Genomic DNA, 17,844 nt, shown 5'->3' on the forward strand with positions numbered 1-17,844 from the left:
TTGCTCCCAAACTCCCAGTGCATCTGGCTAGGAAAATGCTCTTCCAGATTCCACCCTCACTCAGGTTCCCGGCATCCCTCCTGAGGCCCTGACGCCCTTGCTCTATAACTCTGGCAACTCATTTCTCAGTCCAAATGTCTGTCTGCCTGGTTGAGAGCAGGTGCCCCATGTTCGTGTGTTTGCTGAATGTGTGGATGAAGGGAGGGCAGGCACTCACAGGTCGGTGGGGAGGGGGTACCGTTCCCATTCCCTCACAGGCAGCACGAAGTAGGGGACCCGGGGCACCATGCCTGTCTTGTCTCGATAGTACTTCCGATGCTGCTGTGCCATCTACAGCTCCACCAAGGAAGAGATGACAAGTTCTCAGGGTGCAGGAGTGACCTCAGGCACCTGCAGTTCCTGCCTGGCTGTACCTGGGCTGGGGGTGGGGGCCGTCTCCCCTAATGCCCCTGGAGGAGTCCCTAGTCAGGTGTCCTCTCGGAACCTCAGCTCCTTGTCTGTCTCATGGGGATACTGACAAGCACCACACTAGCTCTTTCTATGGAGAGTAAATAAGACCAGAGACCAGCAGAGGTGAGGGATGTGCAGCCCAGCTTAGCAGGTGGCCCAGGTAAGCTCCATATGGGTTTGTTTCTCCTTTTGCCCCCCTCCTGGACAGGGCATGCTCTGGGTAGAGCCAAGGTGGAGGGCAAAGGCCTTCCCAGGCCCACTGACACCACCCCAAAGCCCCTCGGAGTCTGACAGCATCAATCTGGTCCTCTCCCAGGGGAGCCTGCCTTTTCATACAGGTCTCCACCCTGAGGACCAGGAGGCACCTGTGTCCTTGAAATCAGGCTGGGAGGGATGTTGGTAAGAGAAGTGAGGGAGAGAGTGAGATTTCCAGGAATGCAGCAGGAACGCAGCAGAGAAAGAGCTCGGGCCCCCGCTAAGGTGAGTGAGCGCCTGTGGGGCCCACTGGGAGGTTTCCGAACCAGATCCATGGGGGCTTTAAGAGCCAGAGGAGCAGGACAAGAACAACAGGGTGTGGGCAGGTCCCCTCCATCTACCTCTCTCCCCCTGAGGGCAGTTAGGCTCCAGGCTGGGGCTGGGGTTGACTTGGCACGTCCTCAGAGGGCCCATGGAGCAGGGAAGTGTCAGGTGGGCCCCAGGTCCAGGTGGGCAAGTACAGCTGAGAGTGGACTTGGGCCTGGAGCTGGAAGGATGCCTCGTGGGCCCTTTGCACACGTGTGATTCATCCTATGGGTGAACCTTGGGCCTTTTTCTCAGGTAGGAGGTAAGCGAGGATCCACAGGGCCAGGAGGCTACTGGACAGAGGGAAGGGGGGTGGGATGCAGGCAGGGAGGGACGGCAGCAGCCAGCCTGGGGCAGCCCACCTGGTAGAACCACTTGAGTTCAGAGGAGCGGTCACTGTCCAGGTTGAAGCGGGTGTAGCTGGGGGCGCGCAGCCAGTGGTCCCGGGTGTTGGAGCAGTTACTCAGCACGAAGCTGGGGTTTGGGGAGAAGATGGTCGGAAAGTGGCCGCCTTTGCTGAAGGGAGTGTAGCTCTTCTCCAGGGCTGCATTGCGGTGGTCCTGGAAGTACTTGAGGGTGGTGGCGCTATAGGGGGAGCCGAGGGAGAAGGCCACACTGGGAACATGGCCTTGGTACCTGTGATAGCAGTGGGGCAAGGGAGGGAGAGATCAGTGAAGGGCTCACTGGGGGTGAAGTCGGTGGGCCCCGCTGGCCTCCTCTGGGCCTCGAGAGGCTTCCTAAGGTGCACTGCCCACCTCGGGTCTCTGAGGAAGGACAAGTCAAGGAGACTCTGGGCCTCTTCCTTCCCCGGACCTCTAGGATGGTCATCTCTGCAGACCAGAGGCTTACACAGGGGCCAGAACACCTGGGTTCCAGTCCTGACCCCTCAGCAAGGCTACAGGCAAACCACTCTCCCTCAATGGCCCTCTGTTTACTCAGGGATCAGCCAGACGATGCAGGGGCCTCCAGCTCTGACATTCTGCAGTTATCTCATTAAAGGGCAGAGAGAATATGAGAAGAAGTTGGTGGGGGCACAGCATTGAAATGTGACGAGTGTCGGATGTATTATGGCCGAGACCTGGGTTCAGATGCTGCAGCGTCACTCCTAGAATGACGACGACCTCACAAGACGCCACTCAGCCGGCCTGCAGAGCTCCACCAGGCTTCAGGAGCTCCGAGAGCTTTAAAAGGACCCTCTGTGATCAAGAAGGCCAGTGAGAGGGACAGGAGACTGGCGAGCAGAGACTCCTGGGGACATAGGACAAGCAGACACAGTGCACTCAAGAACCCTGGTTAAGTGAGGCTCACACAGAGAGCCAGACTTGTCTTGGCAAAGCGAGAGGAGAGTCATAGACATCAGAGAGGGTAAGCATCAGACTCTGGGCCCACAACAAAGATCAAAGCTTTTCCGGTCAGCACGCCTGCCCGAGGGCTTCCCTGTCACTCCTCACCCTCTGACACCCAGCCCTGCCCCCATGATGCCACTGAAATCGCTTTTGATGAGGTCATCAGTGGCCTTCCTGCAGCACTGGGCATTGTTGCCCTCTCTTCTCGAAACACAGTTCTTAGTATTTATCACACTGTTCTCTCATTTCTGTTGGTTTTCACCTACATCTCATTCCTTCTCAGTCTCCTTCTCATGATGCTCCTCTTCTGCCCATTTCCTTTGGGGTCTGTCCTGGGCCCACACAGTCTTCCTAGGTGATGGCATCCAGGCCATGGCCTTAACCTTTACCTGTGTGCAGATGACCCCTGGTCTGCATCTCCAGCCCAGAAGTTCCCTCCAGCTTCAGACTCCCGTAAAAAGTTGCACACTAGACATCGCCCATGGATGTCCCCCGGGCGTTGTCTCCCACCCTCTCCATCCCCAGCAGTCTAGTCCATCTCGATGAAGGCCACTCCCAGATGTCCAAGTCAGAATCGTGGTCATCCATCTCCCTCAGCTTCACCCCTCACATCCATGCAGTCACCGTGCCCTGCAGCTCCATCTCCACCAGCTGAGCTCTAGCCACGTCACCTGCAGCCTGGACCATGGCAGCAGCAGCCTCCCTGTTCTCCTAACTGCACACGGCACTTCCAACCCACTTTCCATACTTCAACCAGATGGAGCTTTCTCAAGTCAAATCCTCAGCACGGCCTTCAGGGCCATCTGTGATCTGACCCCTGCCTCCCTCTCCAGCCCCACCATCAACCCTACACCCTGGGCGTGAAGAGCCATTTGCAGTTCTCTACTGTGACTGCTCTTTCTCCTCCCTCCCCTCTTTCTTCCTCTCCTTCTCCTCTGGGTTCTTGCTCCGTGCCTCCCGTCAGCGGGAATGCCAGGTCTGTCCTCTACCACCTCTGCTCCTTGCCTCCCAGCACTAACTGGTCCTTTCAGACTTGCCTAAATATCACTTCTTTGAAGAAGCCTTCCTCATCACCTCTTCTAAGGCCGGATGTGTCCCGCACTCTGTTCCCATTGCACCCCAAAACCCCTCCACCAGCCATATCTCACTCGGTGCTATTGTCCGCTTCCATCTTTGCCTCCTCTGCTAGACTGGGAGTTTCTTGAGGACAGAGCTGGATCACGTCTTACTTATCTTTGGACCCCCTGTTCTCAGTACTGGGTCTGGCACATGGTAGGTGGGTAGGAAATGTTTATCGAACAAACGAGAAGATGAGTGGCTGACGTGCTTACAGTACCAGTGACGCTTACGGTTGGACCTACACACACAAACCCCCGAAGACCAGTGGCCATGCTCCCAGGACCTCCAATACATCTCCTGAGACCACCCACCGTGATTCTTGCCCTCAGCTGAGTTCCCTTACCACACATCGAAGCTCCATGAAGCCAGGGAGCCTGCCAGGCCATTGCAACCCGTGGGCTTCTCCATTTTAGGAGCTTGTCCTCCATGGGAGGCTAAAGAACACTGAGGTCTTTGAAGTCAGTGCTTCAGTAATTAGCTCTGAGGGCTGCTTCAGGCCTCAATCGCCTCCCCATAGAATGGGTGTTGGACTAGAATTAGATGGCCGTGCGTGATTTCCTTCTTTAATCTTCAGGTGAAAGGCAAGAAAATTCAGCATGGGGATGACTGATAGGCCTTCCAATTGTTTCCCACTGTAGGCAAAATACAGTCCTTCCTGGCTCCTGTCCTACCCCCCTCAGCAGCTCCACCTTCCAGGAATCCTGCAGCATTGGAGGTTGCCCAGGCCCGAGCAGGCCGAGGAGGGGAAACCCTCCACTGGACTCCAACCCTCCTCCAGCCTCCTCTCTCGTGTCCCTTGGCTTCTCTCTGCCATTGATTCCATGACCCTGGGGGTCCTAACCCTCTCCCACCTGCTTCTGCCCTTCTGCTGGCCCCTCCTGTCTTCCTTGCTGGTGGCCACATCACATCTCTAAGGAACACTCTACCTTCTGCTTTTATTTCTTCCTCTCCTATTCTTGCCTTGACCTCCCTCAGTCTGACCTCTGACCCACCACTTAAATGTGAACCTGTACTTTTTCATTAACGTCACCTAAGATCATCCAATTGTCAAATCCAATGTCCTTGGCTCACACCACCTCTCTGTAACACTCACACTGATGAAGAAACTGATTTGGAAGAAACATAACCTGACAAGTAGAAGCAGAGCTCCTGAGAGTTCTTTGTGTTATGTCTGAAAACCAATCAAAACATAAATCAATGATCAAGAAGTCAAAGACAAGTGGTAGGCAGATGCTCCTTCCTTCACGCCGGTGAGTCCTTCCTTGTGGAGGGAGCTCCCCGCGGAAGTGTCTCCGTCCCCCACCTGCCCTTCCACATTGGAGGTGGAGGAACATCTGCCTGGTGGGTTGAAGGGAAAAAATGGGGCTTGCTGAAGCCCACCACTCCCTCCCCCTTTTCCTTGGAAGCGAGGAAGCCCACACTGCTCCTCCATGCCCTGTTTTGGGTGGACACACTCTGCCCTTCAGGAAGAAAGCCTGCCCCCTCCAGCCCTGCCATCTCACCCTGCGGTTCAGCGTCAGCCCCGCTCTCCTGTATCAGCCTTCACTCTTTTATCTGACTTCTCAAGTGGTTCAGAACGTAGGGAATGAAAGTGGTGCTGGTCATCAGGTGCTGCCAAACTCCAACAAAAAGATAACACGGTGACAGAATGAAAACTAAAGAAAGCTTGTCGACAAGATTCTGTAGGGAAAAGAGCATGAGCCAACAATAGCAAACTGGCCAATGAGAGCCAGCCCTGACGGCCTAGTGGTTTAAGTTCGGGGCAGTCTGCTTCAGCAGCCTGGGTTCGATTCCTTGGCACGGAACCACACCATCCGTCAGTAGCCATGCTGTGGCAGAGCTCACATAGAAGAACCAGAAGGACTTCCAACTAGAATTACAACTATGTACTGGGGCTTTGGGGAGGAAAAAGAAAGAATTCTCTTTAAAAAAGCCAAAAAAACTGGTCATTCAGTATAAAGGCAGCTGCTGGTCCTTTTCGGCATGAAAGAACTCTGGAAATAAAGAACCCATAGGCTTTTCAGTGACAAAATCCTGCCAACTGGGAGGATTCAACAGAAAAAAATACTCAGTAACCTAGAAACTCTGTTGGAATGACTGGTGGTTAGGTTCAAATCTACTTAAGGGCAGAACTAGGAATAGCAACTAGGTGAAGGCTGGTGGGAGAACAGAATGTAAATGTTATAAAACCTGTCCAAGTAAAAATAATTTAAGCAACAAAAATTGAGGAGCGGGCGGAGGGGAGATGGGAGTCACTTACTAAGAATTTCTAAAGCAGAGTCAACCGATGACATTTAAAATTGAAACATTTATTTTTAAAAAAACCCCACAATATAATGACTCTAACTCTTCAATGGTTTTTATCCTCTCTCTCTCCCTCTCTAGATCTTCAGAGGGTTCTTTTAGGAACTAATATCTAAATATGTAAAATGAGTTCACATTTATGTAAAGTCTAGGTATTCTTCCATTTCACTTCTGTGTGTTTCTCTTCAGTTAGGTTCTAATAAGATTAAATTTCATGTTTTCCATTTTGAAACAGCAAATATAGTATGAACATATTTTTATAAAATTGCTTCGTCTACCTTTCTCACCATCCATTCATCCACCCATCCATCTAGTCTTTTCTCTGAATATACACATAAAGAGAAACCCAGAATGAAGTTCACCAAATGCCAATCCTGCTTAATTCTAGGTGTCTAGATTTGGGGTGGTTTGTTGCTTTCTTCTTTGTATCATTTTTTTAAAAAAGAGAATCAGATGGCCTTAAGAGTTACTTTATTGGAACCTACTGCGTGCTGGCACAATGCTAGGTGTTGGGAATTCAAAGGGCCGCACAGCTCAACCCTCCTTCCTCGAGCCTAGCCCCTCACACAGTATTCATTGAGTCACGGGCTGTGGGAGCAGGGCTGTGCTGGTGGTCAAGGCTCTGACGCTATTAAACACCCGGAGGGACGGCCCATTCCCACGGGGGAGGGAGCATCGGTGGAGCTCCATGCAGAGTATCCCTTGGGTGAGGCTTTGAGGAAAACCTCAGTGTGGAGGGGGATAGACTGGAGTCTGGCTCTCTTCCCCTGCTCACCTTCTAGGTGCTGGTGTTGCCTTCAGGGTCCTCTTTTCAGGGACCCTCTCCCTTGGGAGACGGCGCCCATGTTAGACTTCCAACACCAAGGACACCCAGATCTGTGTCTTCAGCCCCAACCCTTCTCCCAGCTACAGATCCACACACCCGGCTGTCCACGCAGGGCTTGCCCATGGGTGCCAGACGCAGCACGACTGAAACTGGCCTGCTACTCCTCCCTTCCTGGTTAACGCCACGCCACCCACCAGAATCCCCCCGAATCCGGGAATCCCCCTCCCACCCTCCACACCTAGCCTTTCCTAAAGTGCTGCTTTTGCTCCCTGCTTCACCATTTTCCCGCCACCCTCCTCCGTCCCGCTGCCACAAGCCTGCCTCTTCACTCCCCTGAACAGTCTCAAATCTCCTACCTAGTTTCCTAGACCAAGTTTCACCCCCTCCAGCCTGTTGTCCACACTGACGCCAAAGCGATCTTTCACGAACACAGGTCAGATCACCATGGCTCACCTCTCTCTTCTCACCCCCCACAGGCGCTCTATGCCCGAAAATGTTACATCTCTGGGACCCCACATGCTCTCCAAGCCTCCAAGGCCTCACAGACCTTCCCTCCACCTGGGATGCCTATCTCCTCCTGCCCCTTGGGGCATTTCCTGCTCCCTCGCAGAGCCAGGGCTCTGCGCCACCTTTCAGGATGGCACACCCTCTACCGAGTATTTCCCCTTCACATCAGGATTGTCATCCTTCATCCACACTCAGATCCACATTAGTTCATCTCTTCTGCTAATCTGTGTTCTCCTTTATCCTCAGCACCTACACAGCACCTGACACGTGACAAGCGCTTAATAAACGTTCACTGGAAGAGGCAGAAGTCCAGAAACCCAGGGGCACCAGGCCCCGGAACGCTGTTTTAAAAGGGGCAAAGCTCTGATGTGCAGAGTGCGTGCTGGCACAAAGCATCCCACCCACAAGGGCGTTTGGGCTCCTTGGAAGAAAGGAGCTATAGAAACATGACGTGTTCCTGTGACTCTTCTCTTTGCCACCCCCAGGCTCTCTGCCATACTCCTCCTCTGCTCCCTGCTTTTCCGCCTTCTTTGAATGCCGAGATATTTGCATCCCAATAGAATAGACCTCTCCTCCGCAATCCTAAACTCGGTCTTGGATTCCGGATTCCGTTCAGAACTTGCTGCTCAGGGAGGGTCTGTGTGTATGCTCGCACGTGCACAGGTTCACTTAGTTAGCACTCAGCGGGGAGGCCATGGCTGGCTCAGTCTGTCTGTTGTATGCAGTTGCATTTGTGTGTCTTGGGCATGACCCCATGCAGTTCCATAGAAGAGCCTTCCCGAGGCCCATTTGTGTTGTTTGTGTGGCGGGCGAAGCTGCAGAGAACAGAGGGGAGTGGCAGGTTTCATAACCGGGCACCAAATAGTCCCTATGGCACTGCCACCCCTCCTCCTTGACCCTTTCACCTGTCCCTGCCACTCGCCCACCAGCATATCACACAAGCCAGGAGACTGTGCTGAGCTGGTCCCTCGGTGACGATCGCATGTGCATGCTAAAGTCCATTGTGGTTCCAGTGCGTACAGGGAGCCGTCCCTCCCTGCCTCTTAATAGCAATGGTTGGCCCCATAGCTAACATTAAAATTAATTACCATGAGCCATCCGGGATCCCATGAGCAGCCTTATTAACTAATTAACTTGTTACTATTCAACATGTCCTCATTCCACAGGCACCCTCTTCTCCACAACACTTTCTGCTGCGTACGGTTCTGATCAGACCCTTCCCCTGGGCAAAAACTTTCAAGGGCTCCCCATTGCCTGTGAAATTAAGAACGAACCGGGCCAGGCACTCAAGGCCCCGTTTGACATGGGCCCAGTGAGAGGTCTTTCTAGTCTTATCATCTACTTCCAGGTCACAGCTTTTCCACTCCAGCCAAACAGGCCACTTGCTGCTTTGGAAGCATAAGCTGCCAGTACCTGCACCCTAAGCCTCTCCTCAGGCCGTCCCCTCCATCCGGAACCCACCTCTCTCCTCCCACTGTGATCTTACCCATCCTTCAAGGTACGTCTCAAGTACCCCTTTTCTGGAGCCTCTTCTGACCCACCCATAGACCATGCCTGTCCCCTCCACTGAACTGCCTTCACTCTGTGTGCCCTCACGTCTCCAGTCACCCTCGGCTGTGCTGTAGTTCCCCGGGCCTTTAGCATAGTCTTTCCTCCTGAATTATAAGCTCTGCAGGGAGAGAGGGCTGAATTCTACTCCTATTTGCATCCCTGGCATTCCTGGCGCTCAGTAGACGCTCTGCAAATATTTGTTGAATTGAACTGACAAATGAAGGCACATTTTTAAGGGCTGGTGATTCTTCTGGAGAGAAGGAGGGTCCCTGTTACAAAGCCCAGGTCTCCAGGGGCCCCTGACCCCCTCTTCCTAGGAAGCCCCCTGAATTCCTCAGGGGTGGTGCGTGAGGCATCATTACCTATCTGGGCACAAGGGGTCTCCTACTTCCTCCGGGGCAGGTGGCCTTTGTTTCGTGCCCCAGATGCCCTGGCCTGTCTTTGGGGCGGCACCTCCAGTGACAGGGCCTGGGCTGAAATGGAAGGGGCTCCGGAAATGCAACGGCCAGATCCTCCTTTCCCCTCGCCTGGCCCACACGGCTCTCACCCTGAGACGTGAGGTCTCAGGCCTGAAGAAGCCAGCAGGAACAGATGGTGGTGTATACGAGGCAGCTGGGACTGGCTCATACTGGCTCAAGAGAGCCGATTACTAAATCTTGAGGATTTTTGTGAGCCCATTGTTAAACGAGCCAGTATTAATAATTAAATTATATAAAGTTACAATTAAAGAAATTATATGGAAAACAAAGGTGATAAATATTCAAAATGCACCACTACCTAATGCTGTAATTATGTTTTACTATTGTCTGTGTTCTTGAGGTTATTCACGTCTGCCGTGTCTGGATGGGGGAATTACTGTGCAGTGATGTGCCACGGCACATTTCTTCCCAACTCTGTGCGTGACACCGTGTTGACAGCTTGAAGTCAGCTACGGCAGGAACATTTATCCCACAGAAAATGGGTGAATGCTCCAGATCAAGGCTTCTTCCCTCCAGAGAGCTGGTTGTTAGACATTGACCAGTGCACCACTGGGTGTGCAGGTCTATTGTACTGGGATTCTGGCGAAAGGGACACAGCCACCTTCGTAGGACCACCCTCTTGACAATGGCAGGTGTGGAATGCACTGGTTTTAGGGTACCAAGGTCCCTGAGGCCCAGACCCAGCTCAGCAGCTGCCGTCCCAGGCAGATGGAGAGGGGCGCTGGGGCGCAAGTCCCCCCACCCTCACTCCTGGTGAGAGCTCTGGGCAGGAGCTCTGCGCCCCAGGGGCAATAGCAGTTGGGCACGAATGAACGCAGAATGGCAGGTCAAGTTCTGGACTGAGAGCCTAGCGAGGTGTGATGGGAGGCAGAGAACAAGGGGATGGATACCACCGAGATCTGACCTGCAAGGAGGAGGCACAGAGTCTCACTGAGGCCAGTCTCACTCATTACAAAGCCTTACAGTCCCAGGAACTCCAACCCAAGAGTTCCCTGCTCACTGCAGGGATGGCACACAGGCCAGACAGTGGCAAGGTGCCTGAGGGCTGTGCCACCTGGAACAGCAAGAGACCAGACGGAGCACCCTGGCTGCCTAGTCTGAAGACCAGTGTTCTATTTCCCTCGGTACCTAGAATCAGGCCTTGAACGCTGCAGGATCAAAGTAACCATAATAGCTAACAATTGGAGGGGTGGGGGAGCCGGGGTTTTGAAGTCACAAAGACATGGCTGGGCAACTTGCTGAATGACCTTGGCAAGCTGCTCATTTCGCATCTGGGTTGTTGTGAAGATTTTTTTTTTTTAAGTTTGTAAAGAGCACAGCACAGTGGCACACAGTCAGTGCTCATACATGGGGGCTCAGGCCAATACTACGGGGCGTCAGGAACCTGGTTCCAGCCCAGCTCTTCCATCACCAGCCTGGGGCTCAGGCAAGTTCCCCTCAGACCTCAGTGATGACATCTGGAATGGGAGGGGGCTGGGCTACATGATCTTGGAGGTCCTTACCACTGTCAGTATTCTCTGCCTCTCTGAGCTAAATGGTAAGGGGATGATTTGAGTGTCAGAAGAGACTGGCTATGCTGAAAATCCTGTGATTAACGTTTTAAAAGACACACAAAAATAATAATTATCCAAGTGTGGAGGGGAGTCTTGGATTCTTTCATTAAATTAACAAAATTGCCAATGAGGTAGCATTTAGAAACATAAGACGACTCAATTCATTCCTCATCGTTGGGGATTTTTAAGGAGAGCATATCCCTCCCAGAAAGATCCAGCTGAGAAAGCAGCAGATACAGGCTCAGCCGTTCAAACTCGCTCGTCCGGGCTTGGAGCCTCATTTATGATTCACTTGTTATCACAATTTCTAGATCAATCACAGGACAGGGAGCTCCAGGGAACTGCCGACAAGTGGCACTGACAGACAAGCATCCTGGGATTGCTTCTGAAACATGCAGCTCCCTCCCCAGCAGCCCGGGACAGAGTGGTGGAGCTGTGGGGGAGGGTTAGGTGCCAAGTGGAGACAGTGGGGGTCTTAAGAAAAAAACATATCAGTGTATAAAATCAAACCTCATGATAAAAACCCAGAATTTATCCAAGGCTGCAAAGATGGCTTTGAACCAAACCTTTTGTATTTGCACCAGACTGGGAGCCCCTCAAAGGCAGCCCCCTACTTGTTTGTCTTAACACAACACCTGGGACATCCCAAGCACTCAAGGAAGGAATGAAAGAATTAATAGGAAAATCCTAAGTCACCTTTCCTAACACACCTGGGTTGACTTCCGGAAGACCTGATGAATCAGCTTTGTCTGATGGGAATGGAGGTAGTGTTTGAGCTCCCCAAGGCCCAGAGAAAGGTCCTGTCTACAAAGAGGCCGGAATAAAACCACAGCACCAGCCCCTAGTTACCACACTACTTCCGTGTGCAGAAATGATTTTAATATTACAGGTCTTGATTATTCTGCTTCAAAACAATCCAACCTTCATACAAAATATACTGTGAGGTCTTTTCCTCCTTTGGCAGTCTGTTGGGTTTGCAGGAGAGAGCACGTAGGTTTTTTTTCACCCACATGGAGACCCTGCCCGCAGAATTCTCGAGACATTAATTTCATTCATTCATTCTATACAGATGTGCTGATACTGTGCAGGTTGCTTCTCAGAATCTACCTCCGCCCTCGATGCCCTCGTTGAAGGAGAGAGAAGACAATCGTACACCCCAGAAGAGCAGGTTGGGAGTGGAAATCTCGGACACTTTGGGAGAAAGGGCCAAAGAATGGAAGGCAACAGTCAGACTTGCATCTTCCATGTTTGGGGTTTGAAAACACCCAGAGAAAGGAAAGGGAGGTTTGGCCCCACGTCTGAAAACGCTGAAGGCAAGGCAGCTCTAGGGGCTGGCATGCTTTCAAAGCCAGCATTCTGGGAGGATTAACCGAGATCAGTGGGAGAACTGACCACAGCGGATAGTGCACCCTACTACACATTACTGCTCATCCTGCCTCGCCAGATTCTTCGACACCCCCCACCCCGGGGACCGCCTCCCCGGTCTCCTGCGCTCCTTGAACCGAGAAATACTTATTTCGCGCTAATCCTCGGCGCCGCGCCGGGCGCTGCGGGCTGGAAGAGCCTGCTCCTGTCTCGGGACTCCTCCCACTCTCGCTCCCGCCTGCGCGTCTCCAAAGCCCCGAGCCAGCGCGGTGTCTGCCTCTCCTCCCGCTTACCCCGACCCCATCCACTGTTGTCTGGGTGGGCTCGGCGCTACTAGGGACCGACGTCCCACGAAGGGGGATCGGCAGCCCCCGCGCGCGCTCAGCCACTGCCTGCTCTGAGAGCGTGCAACCCCGCGAAGCCCACAGAGCCGGGGGAAAAATTGGCGCCCGGGTGCCTTCAAACCCCGAAGGCGCGGGGGCGGCTTTCGACCACCGACGAGGGGTTTTGCGCAGGGGGAAGGGGGACGCCCCCAGGGACTCTGACCGGCAGGTTCAGGCGGGGCGCGGGTGGGCGGCGGCCTTACCCGGGCACGAGGCCGAGGGGCACGTAGGCGGCATTGAACTCGGTCGGGAGGGTGCCTGCGCTGCGAGAGGCCATGGTGGGTGCGGCGAGCCCCCGCGCTCGGGCGCTCTCGGCCGGACGGTAAACAGCCCGGGGTCACCCGGCAACCGCGCGCCTGGCAACGCCAGTGGGGCCGCACTGCCGCCGAGTTCTCGGCCCCGCGCCCCGCTCGCCGTCCTCTTCCTAGAGCAGCCCCGGCAGGGCGCGCCCAGAAGATGCCCCGCATCCCCGCGTGCTCTGCTGTGGACCCCGCAGATCGCCGCTGCCGCCCAAGTTCAGCTTTCACATCCAGGAATGGGCTCATCTCCGAGCTTCACCGCCGGCCGGGGTGTGGTGACGCTGAGATGCGGGACAGAGGTGGAAACTCGGCGGGGAGGCCGGGCTGGATGCGCCCTAAGTGTCCTGTCCTCTGCAGGACTCGCGGTGACCCGGCTTGGGACGCCCTCGCTTTGGAGGCGGCGCAGGGGCCCCAGGAGCCATTCCTCCCCTATGCTGCCCGCCACGCCCCAGATCCCCAAGGGGCGGCGTTTTCTCCTTTTAATCTCTGACTCTCCCTGAGAGCTTCCTTCTCACCTCGTCTTGCCCCTGAAAATACTCCACAAAAGTGGCTTATAAGTAAGAGGCAGAAAGCAAATCGTGAAAAGGTCTGGGGGTGTGATTTACGATGGTGCCCAATTCCGCGGTTCGGTGGGGCCTGCCAATCCACAGACTTGGCCTGTTTGCTCCAGAGCGCAAACCTTCGGAATTCCAGGTGAGGTTTTCTTTGTAATAATGCCTGACTCCTGTAAGTGGTTGGTGACCCCACGCCCGCCAGGATTTCTCCAGTGACCTTCACATCAGCCCTGGGCCTTGTGTAGAGCTGGGCAGAGCCTTAGGTCCTTAATTGGGAGGTGACATGTGATGACAGCCTCCAAGGCGCCAAGCTCTTTGTGACTTGGACCCCAACCTGCTCCCCTCAGCTCCCCTTCCACAGTCCTGGCATCAGTAAGAGCACTGGGCAGTTCACCCTCGTCCTTTGCAGTCTTGTTTCACCCTGTCGAATGAGAAGTGTCGTTCTCACAGTTTGACTCTGTAAATGGCATGTGGTGAAGACCACACACACTAATGAGCTCACAGGAAGCTGTTGCAACCGGAACTCTCAAAAGACTTCCTCTGACAGATAACAGTGGAATTGGGGGGAGCTGTAGGCTTCCAGAGTTGCAGGAAGTAGGAAAACTGAGGCCTGGGGGAAAGGAACTGAAGAGGAATGAGTGGCTGCAAAGGAGGTGGAAGGACTCTCCACTCATCCTTCAAAATGTGGTCGTATCTGTATGTTTCTAAATTCCCCATGTGGAACCTGGGCTGCAATAAGGAAACCATTAGGAAAAGTTGTTAAAGAACCACCGTCAATTCAGGTGTGCCATACTCCGGAAGTTGTTCCTGAGGACCCCCACTGCTGCCACCAGGAGAGGTCAAGGACTCACTCCCTCCCCCACTCATGGCTTCCAGCTGACTCTGCCCGTGGACCCATCACCCTGTGTCCCTGTCTTCTAGTCCATCTGTCTCTTCTGCTTGAGGTCCAGTACTGTATCATATTTGTCCCTGAATCCCCAGCACCTGGGACTAGAAGGCATTTAGTGCATGTTCTTTGAATGAATTTTGTACTAAGGGTTGTTGAGATGGGAAACGTCAGGAGAGTGGAAATTAAAAAGTGGGATCTGGCTTAGGTTTCAGAAGGTGGGCTGGCTCAGATAGGGGGTGCTATGTTGGCAGGATGGAATTGCTACTGTTTCATAGCTCTGGAAACTGAGGTTCAGCAAAGCTCAATGCCTTGCTCAGGGCAAGCTCACAGGCTTGTTCCCAAACATGCGCAGGTCTACAGGAGGCCTCAGAAACGCCTTCCAGGAGAGAACCTCCAGAGGGCTCAGGGAGGAGGTGGGTTTTCATCCTATCAATTGCCACCGATCCTTACGAACACACATCACCTGACTACCTCATGGATGGAACGTGCTAGTGAATTTAGTTTCTTAAAAACAAGACGTTGAACTGGTTTTTAAAAAAATTTAGACATTCACTTGTATTCAATAAATACGATATTCTAAAATATTCTTTAATGCAACATGGCTAGATAAAAGTGAGAAAAGAGAGTAGGAATTGAGGAAGGAGAGAGGGAGAAAGAGATAGAACATAATTAGAAAGAGACAAAAATAGGGCAAAGTAGCAGGGAAACATCTCGAAGGAGGGAAGGGGGCTCTTGTCATCCTGCAGGTCCCTTGAGCTGTAGAATCAAAGGGAGTAATCTCTTGTTAGCATGCTGTGAAAATTTAATATTTCTTTTTTTGAACCTTTAAACTCTGTTCCACGTAAGTCCCCAGGCTCACCCTTTTGTCCTGTCAACATTCAGTGGGCATCCTTCTACACACACGATACAGTGCAAGGCCCCAGGGATGCCGAGGTGCAGTGCTTCAGGGTCCCCCGATGGGGAGGAGGGGAGGGAAGTGAAGCAACCCAGTGAAGGAGTGAGATGGGAGGGGCGGGGGCAGCACAGACAGGACCCTAACCCAGCCTGGGCGCAGAGGCATTTCTGGGAATGGGCACCAGTTGGCCTGAGTCCAGGCAAGAAGTCAGGGTGGGGTAGGGGCATTCTGTGCAGAGCAAACAGCAAGAGCAAGGATGCCCTGAAAAGGCTCCAGGTTCAGGGATGCCAGCCAGCCTCCAGGGTCCCTTTCCCTATGAGCTCTTCCTGGGGTCTGTTGCTGGAAGAAAGGAGGCAGTTCTCCTTTGGCCCTTGGAAATTCTACCACACACATCCCTTCTCCAACCCCTAGCAGCCACTCCAGCTCATCTCACCACCCCTAGCCTTCTGCATCCCCGGGCCCAGGGACAGGGCTAGGTTAGTGCCTGCACCTTCAGCATTGCCCTCGGTAGAATGTAAGCCTCTGAGACCTTCACAGCCAGGCATCTCCAGTCATGAGCCTGGCTCATGAACTCTCGTCGAGCAGCACCTCCAACCTCCCAGAGCAGGGGGTCAGGACCAGGCCTTTTGGGGGCACAATCTCCACGAAAGCAGGCAGTGGAAGTACATTCCCCTATTCTCTTAGGGCTCCCATTTCTGACACCAGTCACCAGGCGCAGCCTTGATGTTGTCTGGCAGATGCTGATTTTCCAGCTGGGGGGCCCTGGGTTGGAATTTCCACACAGCACGTGTGACCCATCCAGAGCAGCCAGCCCCCCTGAGCCTCATGGGCATCTGCAGCCCTGGTGGCCAACTTGACTGTGAGGGAAGAGGTATGGATCACCCCAAAACACCGGGGCCAGTCCAGCTTTCTGTGCACAGGGATCATGAAGTTCCTTCTCCCCCGTGGGAGGGGGTGCCTCAGCCACACGGCCACCCCTTCCCCACTCATACCCACCCACTCCCATCTGCCCACTCCTGGTGGCAGAACAGCTTGCCTAGCAGGGCACGGCAGAGTCCCGCTGAGAGGTGGGCAGGCGGCTCTGCCCCAGGAGCTGGGAGAAGGCACCTGGAGCTGGGCAGGGCTTTATCTGGGAGCAGGCAGCTGCTGAATAATGAATTCGGACTCTGTGTCTGCACTCCCAGGCTGCACGCTGGGTGCACAACACACACACACACATAGATACACACACGCTGGGCTGACAATTTGGAGGGGCGGGGGCTGGCAGGGCTGCGAGTCTCCGTGAGTCGCTGGAAGGAGCAGATCTGCTAGGTTGCTTTGGTCTCTGTGGGCAGCATCAGAGGGGGTGCAGGGGGAGGAGGCGCAGAGGAGGGAGGTGTGTGAGCTGCGCTCCAGCCGCCGGATCCTTCACTGGCTGCTCCCGCCAGGCAGCGCCCAGGCTCTCCACACCAGCATGGCCCTGCTCGTCCACCTCAAGACGGTCTCAGAGCTGCGGGGCAGGGGCGACCGGATCGCCAAAGTGACTTTCCGAGGTAGGGAAGCCCCTGTCTTAGGGGGACCCCAGCTCTGGGCTGGTGGGGATAGGGCAGGGTGGGGAGGATGGATTGGAAAAGTTCTAGCAGGGTTGGGGCAAAGAGGGTTTTCCTGAGTAGCCATCTGCCCCTGGCCTGACTGGCCATTGTGGTTTCTTGAAGATCAGGGTCCCCGGGTTTCCATGTCTGTCTCTCCTGGGACTTGCCAATGTAACAGTGCCTTTGTGGGGTGCGCAGCCCTCTCCCTGCAGGGGTCCTGGGGAGGCAGAAGGGAGGACCCCACCCCTGGGCTCAGGGGGACCCAGGGCTGAGGGGCCCAGCCAAGCAGAGCCTTCCTGGCTCCTCCTCCTCTCCTCTCCCTCCTGCAAGTTGGTTTCCTTGGGCACAGGGTGGGAGTGGGGTCTGCAGCCTGGAAGACCCAGGGTGGCTCCTAGAAACTGGGCAGACCGTAGCTCTCTGGGCCCCAGCATGACGGGGATACTGTTGGCTTCTCACAGATCTATCTGTGGGCAGGGATCCTGTGAGCCCCGCCAGCCTCCCCCTCTGTCAGTTCTCTTCCTATCCTCCTTCCCACTCAGGCATCCAGCAACCATTTACTATGATCTATGGGCTGGGGGGAACCCCAGCCCTGTTCTCACGGAGCCCACATTGATGGGGCAGGAGGAGCTGTGGGCAGACAAGTAGGACAGCGGTGTGATATGATAAGGATGGGGACCAGTGAAGCATGCAAGCTACAGAAGCAGCACCCTCACCCAGGTTGGATGGGGAGGGGCACGATTGGGGAAGGCTTCCTGGTGGAGGTGACACTCAGGTGAAACCTGAGGGACCAGCAAGAGGGAGCAGGGTGAGGCAGTGAGGACAAGGTGAGGCAGTGAGGACAAAGCAGGCAGAGGGGACAGGATGCCCAAGGCTGGGAGAGGAGCTGGAACTTGGAAACAGACAGAAGCTCCATGAGGCTGGAGCCCAGAGTGTGTGCAGGAGCTGAGGCAGGAGAGACAGGCAGAGCCAAGGAGGTGAGGCTGGCCTTCACCAAGAGGACAGTGGGCAGCTCCTGAGGGTTTTAAGTAGGGAAAGGCAAGGCCACGCTTACCTCTGCTTTTTGCCCACCCACCTCTGCCTCTCTGCCTGGGCACAGCCCTGCCTTCTGGGCCAGGGACATCCCAGGCAGCCTTTGACCAAAGGCCAGGGGACTCCCCACTAGACATGGCTCCTTCTCTCCCGAGAGTAGTCT

General features: G+C 54.4%; 2 protein-coding genes across 7 annotated transcripts in view; one reads left to right on the forward strand and one right to left on the reverse strand.

Moving 5' to 3' along the window:
• FAM166C (family with sequence similarity 166 member C) overlaps positions 1–13,349 on the reverse strand; it is a 31,957-nt gene extending 18,608 nt beyond the window's left edge. For 4 of the 6 annotated variants that reach the window (XR_006888768.1, XR_006888769.1, XM_046662776.1 and 1 more), the window contains exons 1-3: positions 12,648–13,349; positions 1,374–1,647; positions 218–330 (exon numbers count right to left, since the gene is read on the reverse strand). Coding sequence is in view for 3 of the 6 variants with exons in the window: in XM_046662776.1 (XP_046518732.1) it covers positions 218–330; positions 1,374–1,647; positions 12,648–12,721 (461 nt within the window). In the remaining 3 variants the exon portion in view is untranslated. The remainder of the gene's footprint in view (positions 1–217; positions 331–1,373; positions 1,648–12,647) is intronic. The other 2 variants (XR_006888770.1, XM_046662774.1) reach the window with 2 other exon arrangements.
• OTOF (otoferlin) overlaps positions 13,030–17,844 on the forward strand; it is a 101,647-nt gene continuing 96,832 nt past the window's right edge. The window contains exons 1-2 of the mRNA XM_046661853.1: positions 13,030–13,042; positions 13,302–13,436. Of these exons, the coding sequence (XP_046517809.1) occupies positions 13,030–13,042; positions 13,302–13,436 (148 nt within the window). The remainder of the gene's footprint in view (positions 13,043–13,301; positions 13,437–17,844) is intronic.

Source organism: Equus quagga, chromosome 5 (assembly GCF_021613505.1).
Source record: "Equus quagga isolate Etosha38 chromosome 5, UCLA_HA_Equagga_1.0, whole genome shotgun sequence".
NCBI lineage: Eukaryota > Metazoa > Chordata > Mammalia > Perissodactyla > Equidae > Equus > Equus quagga.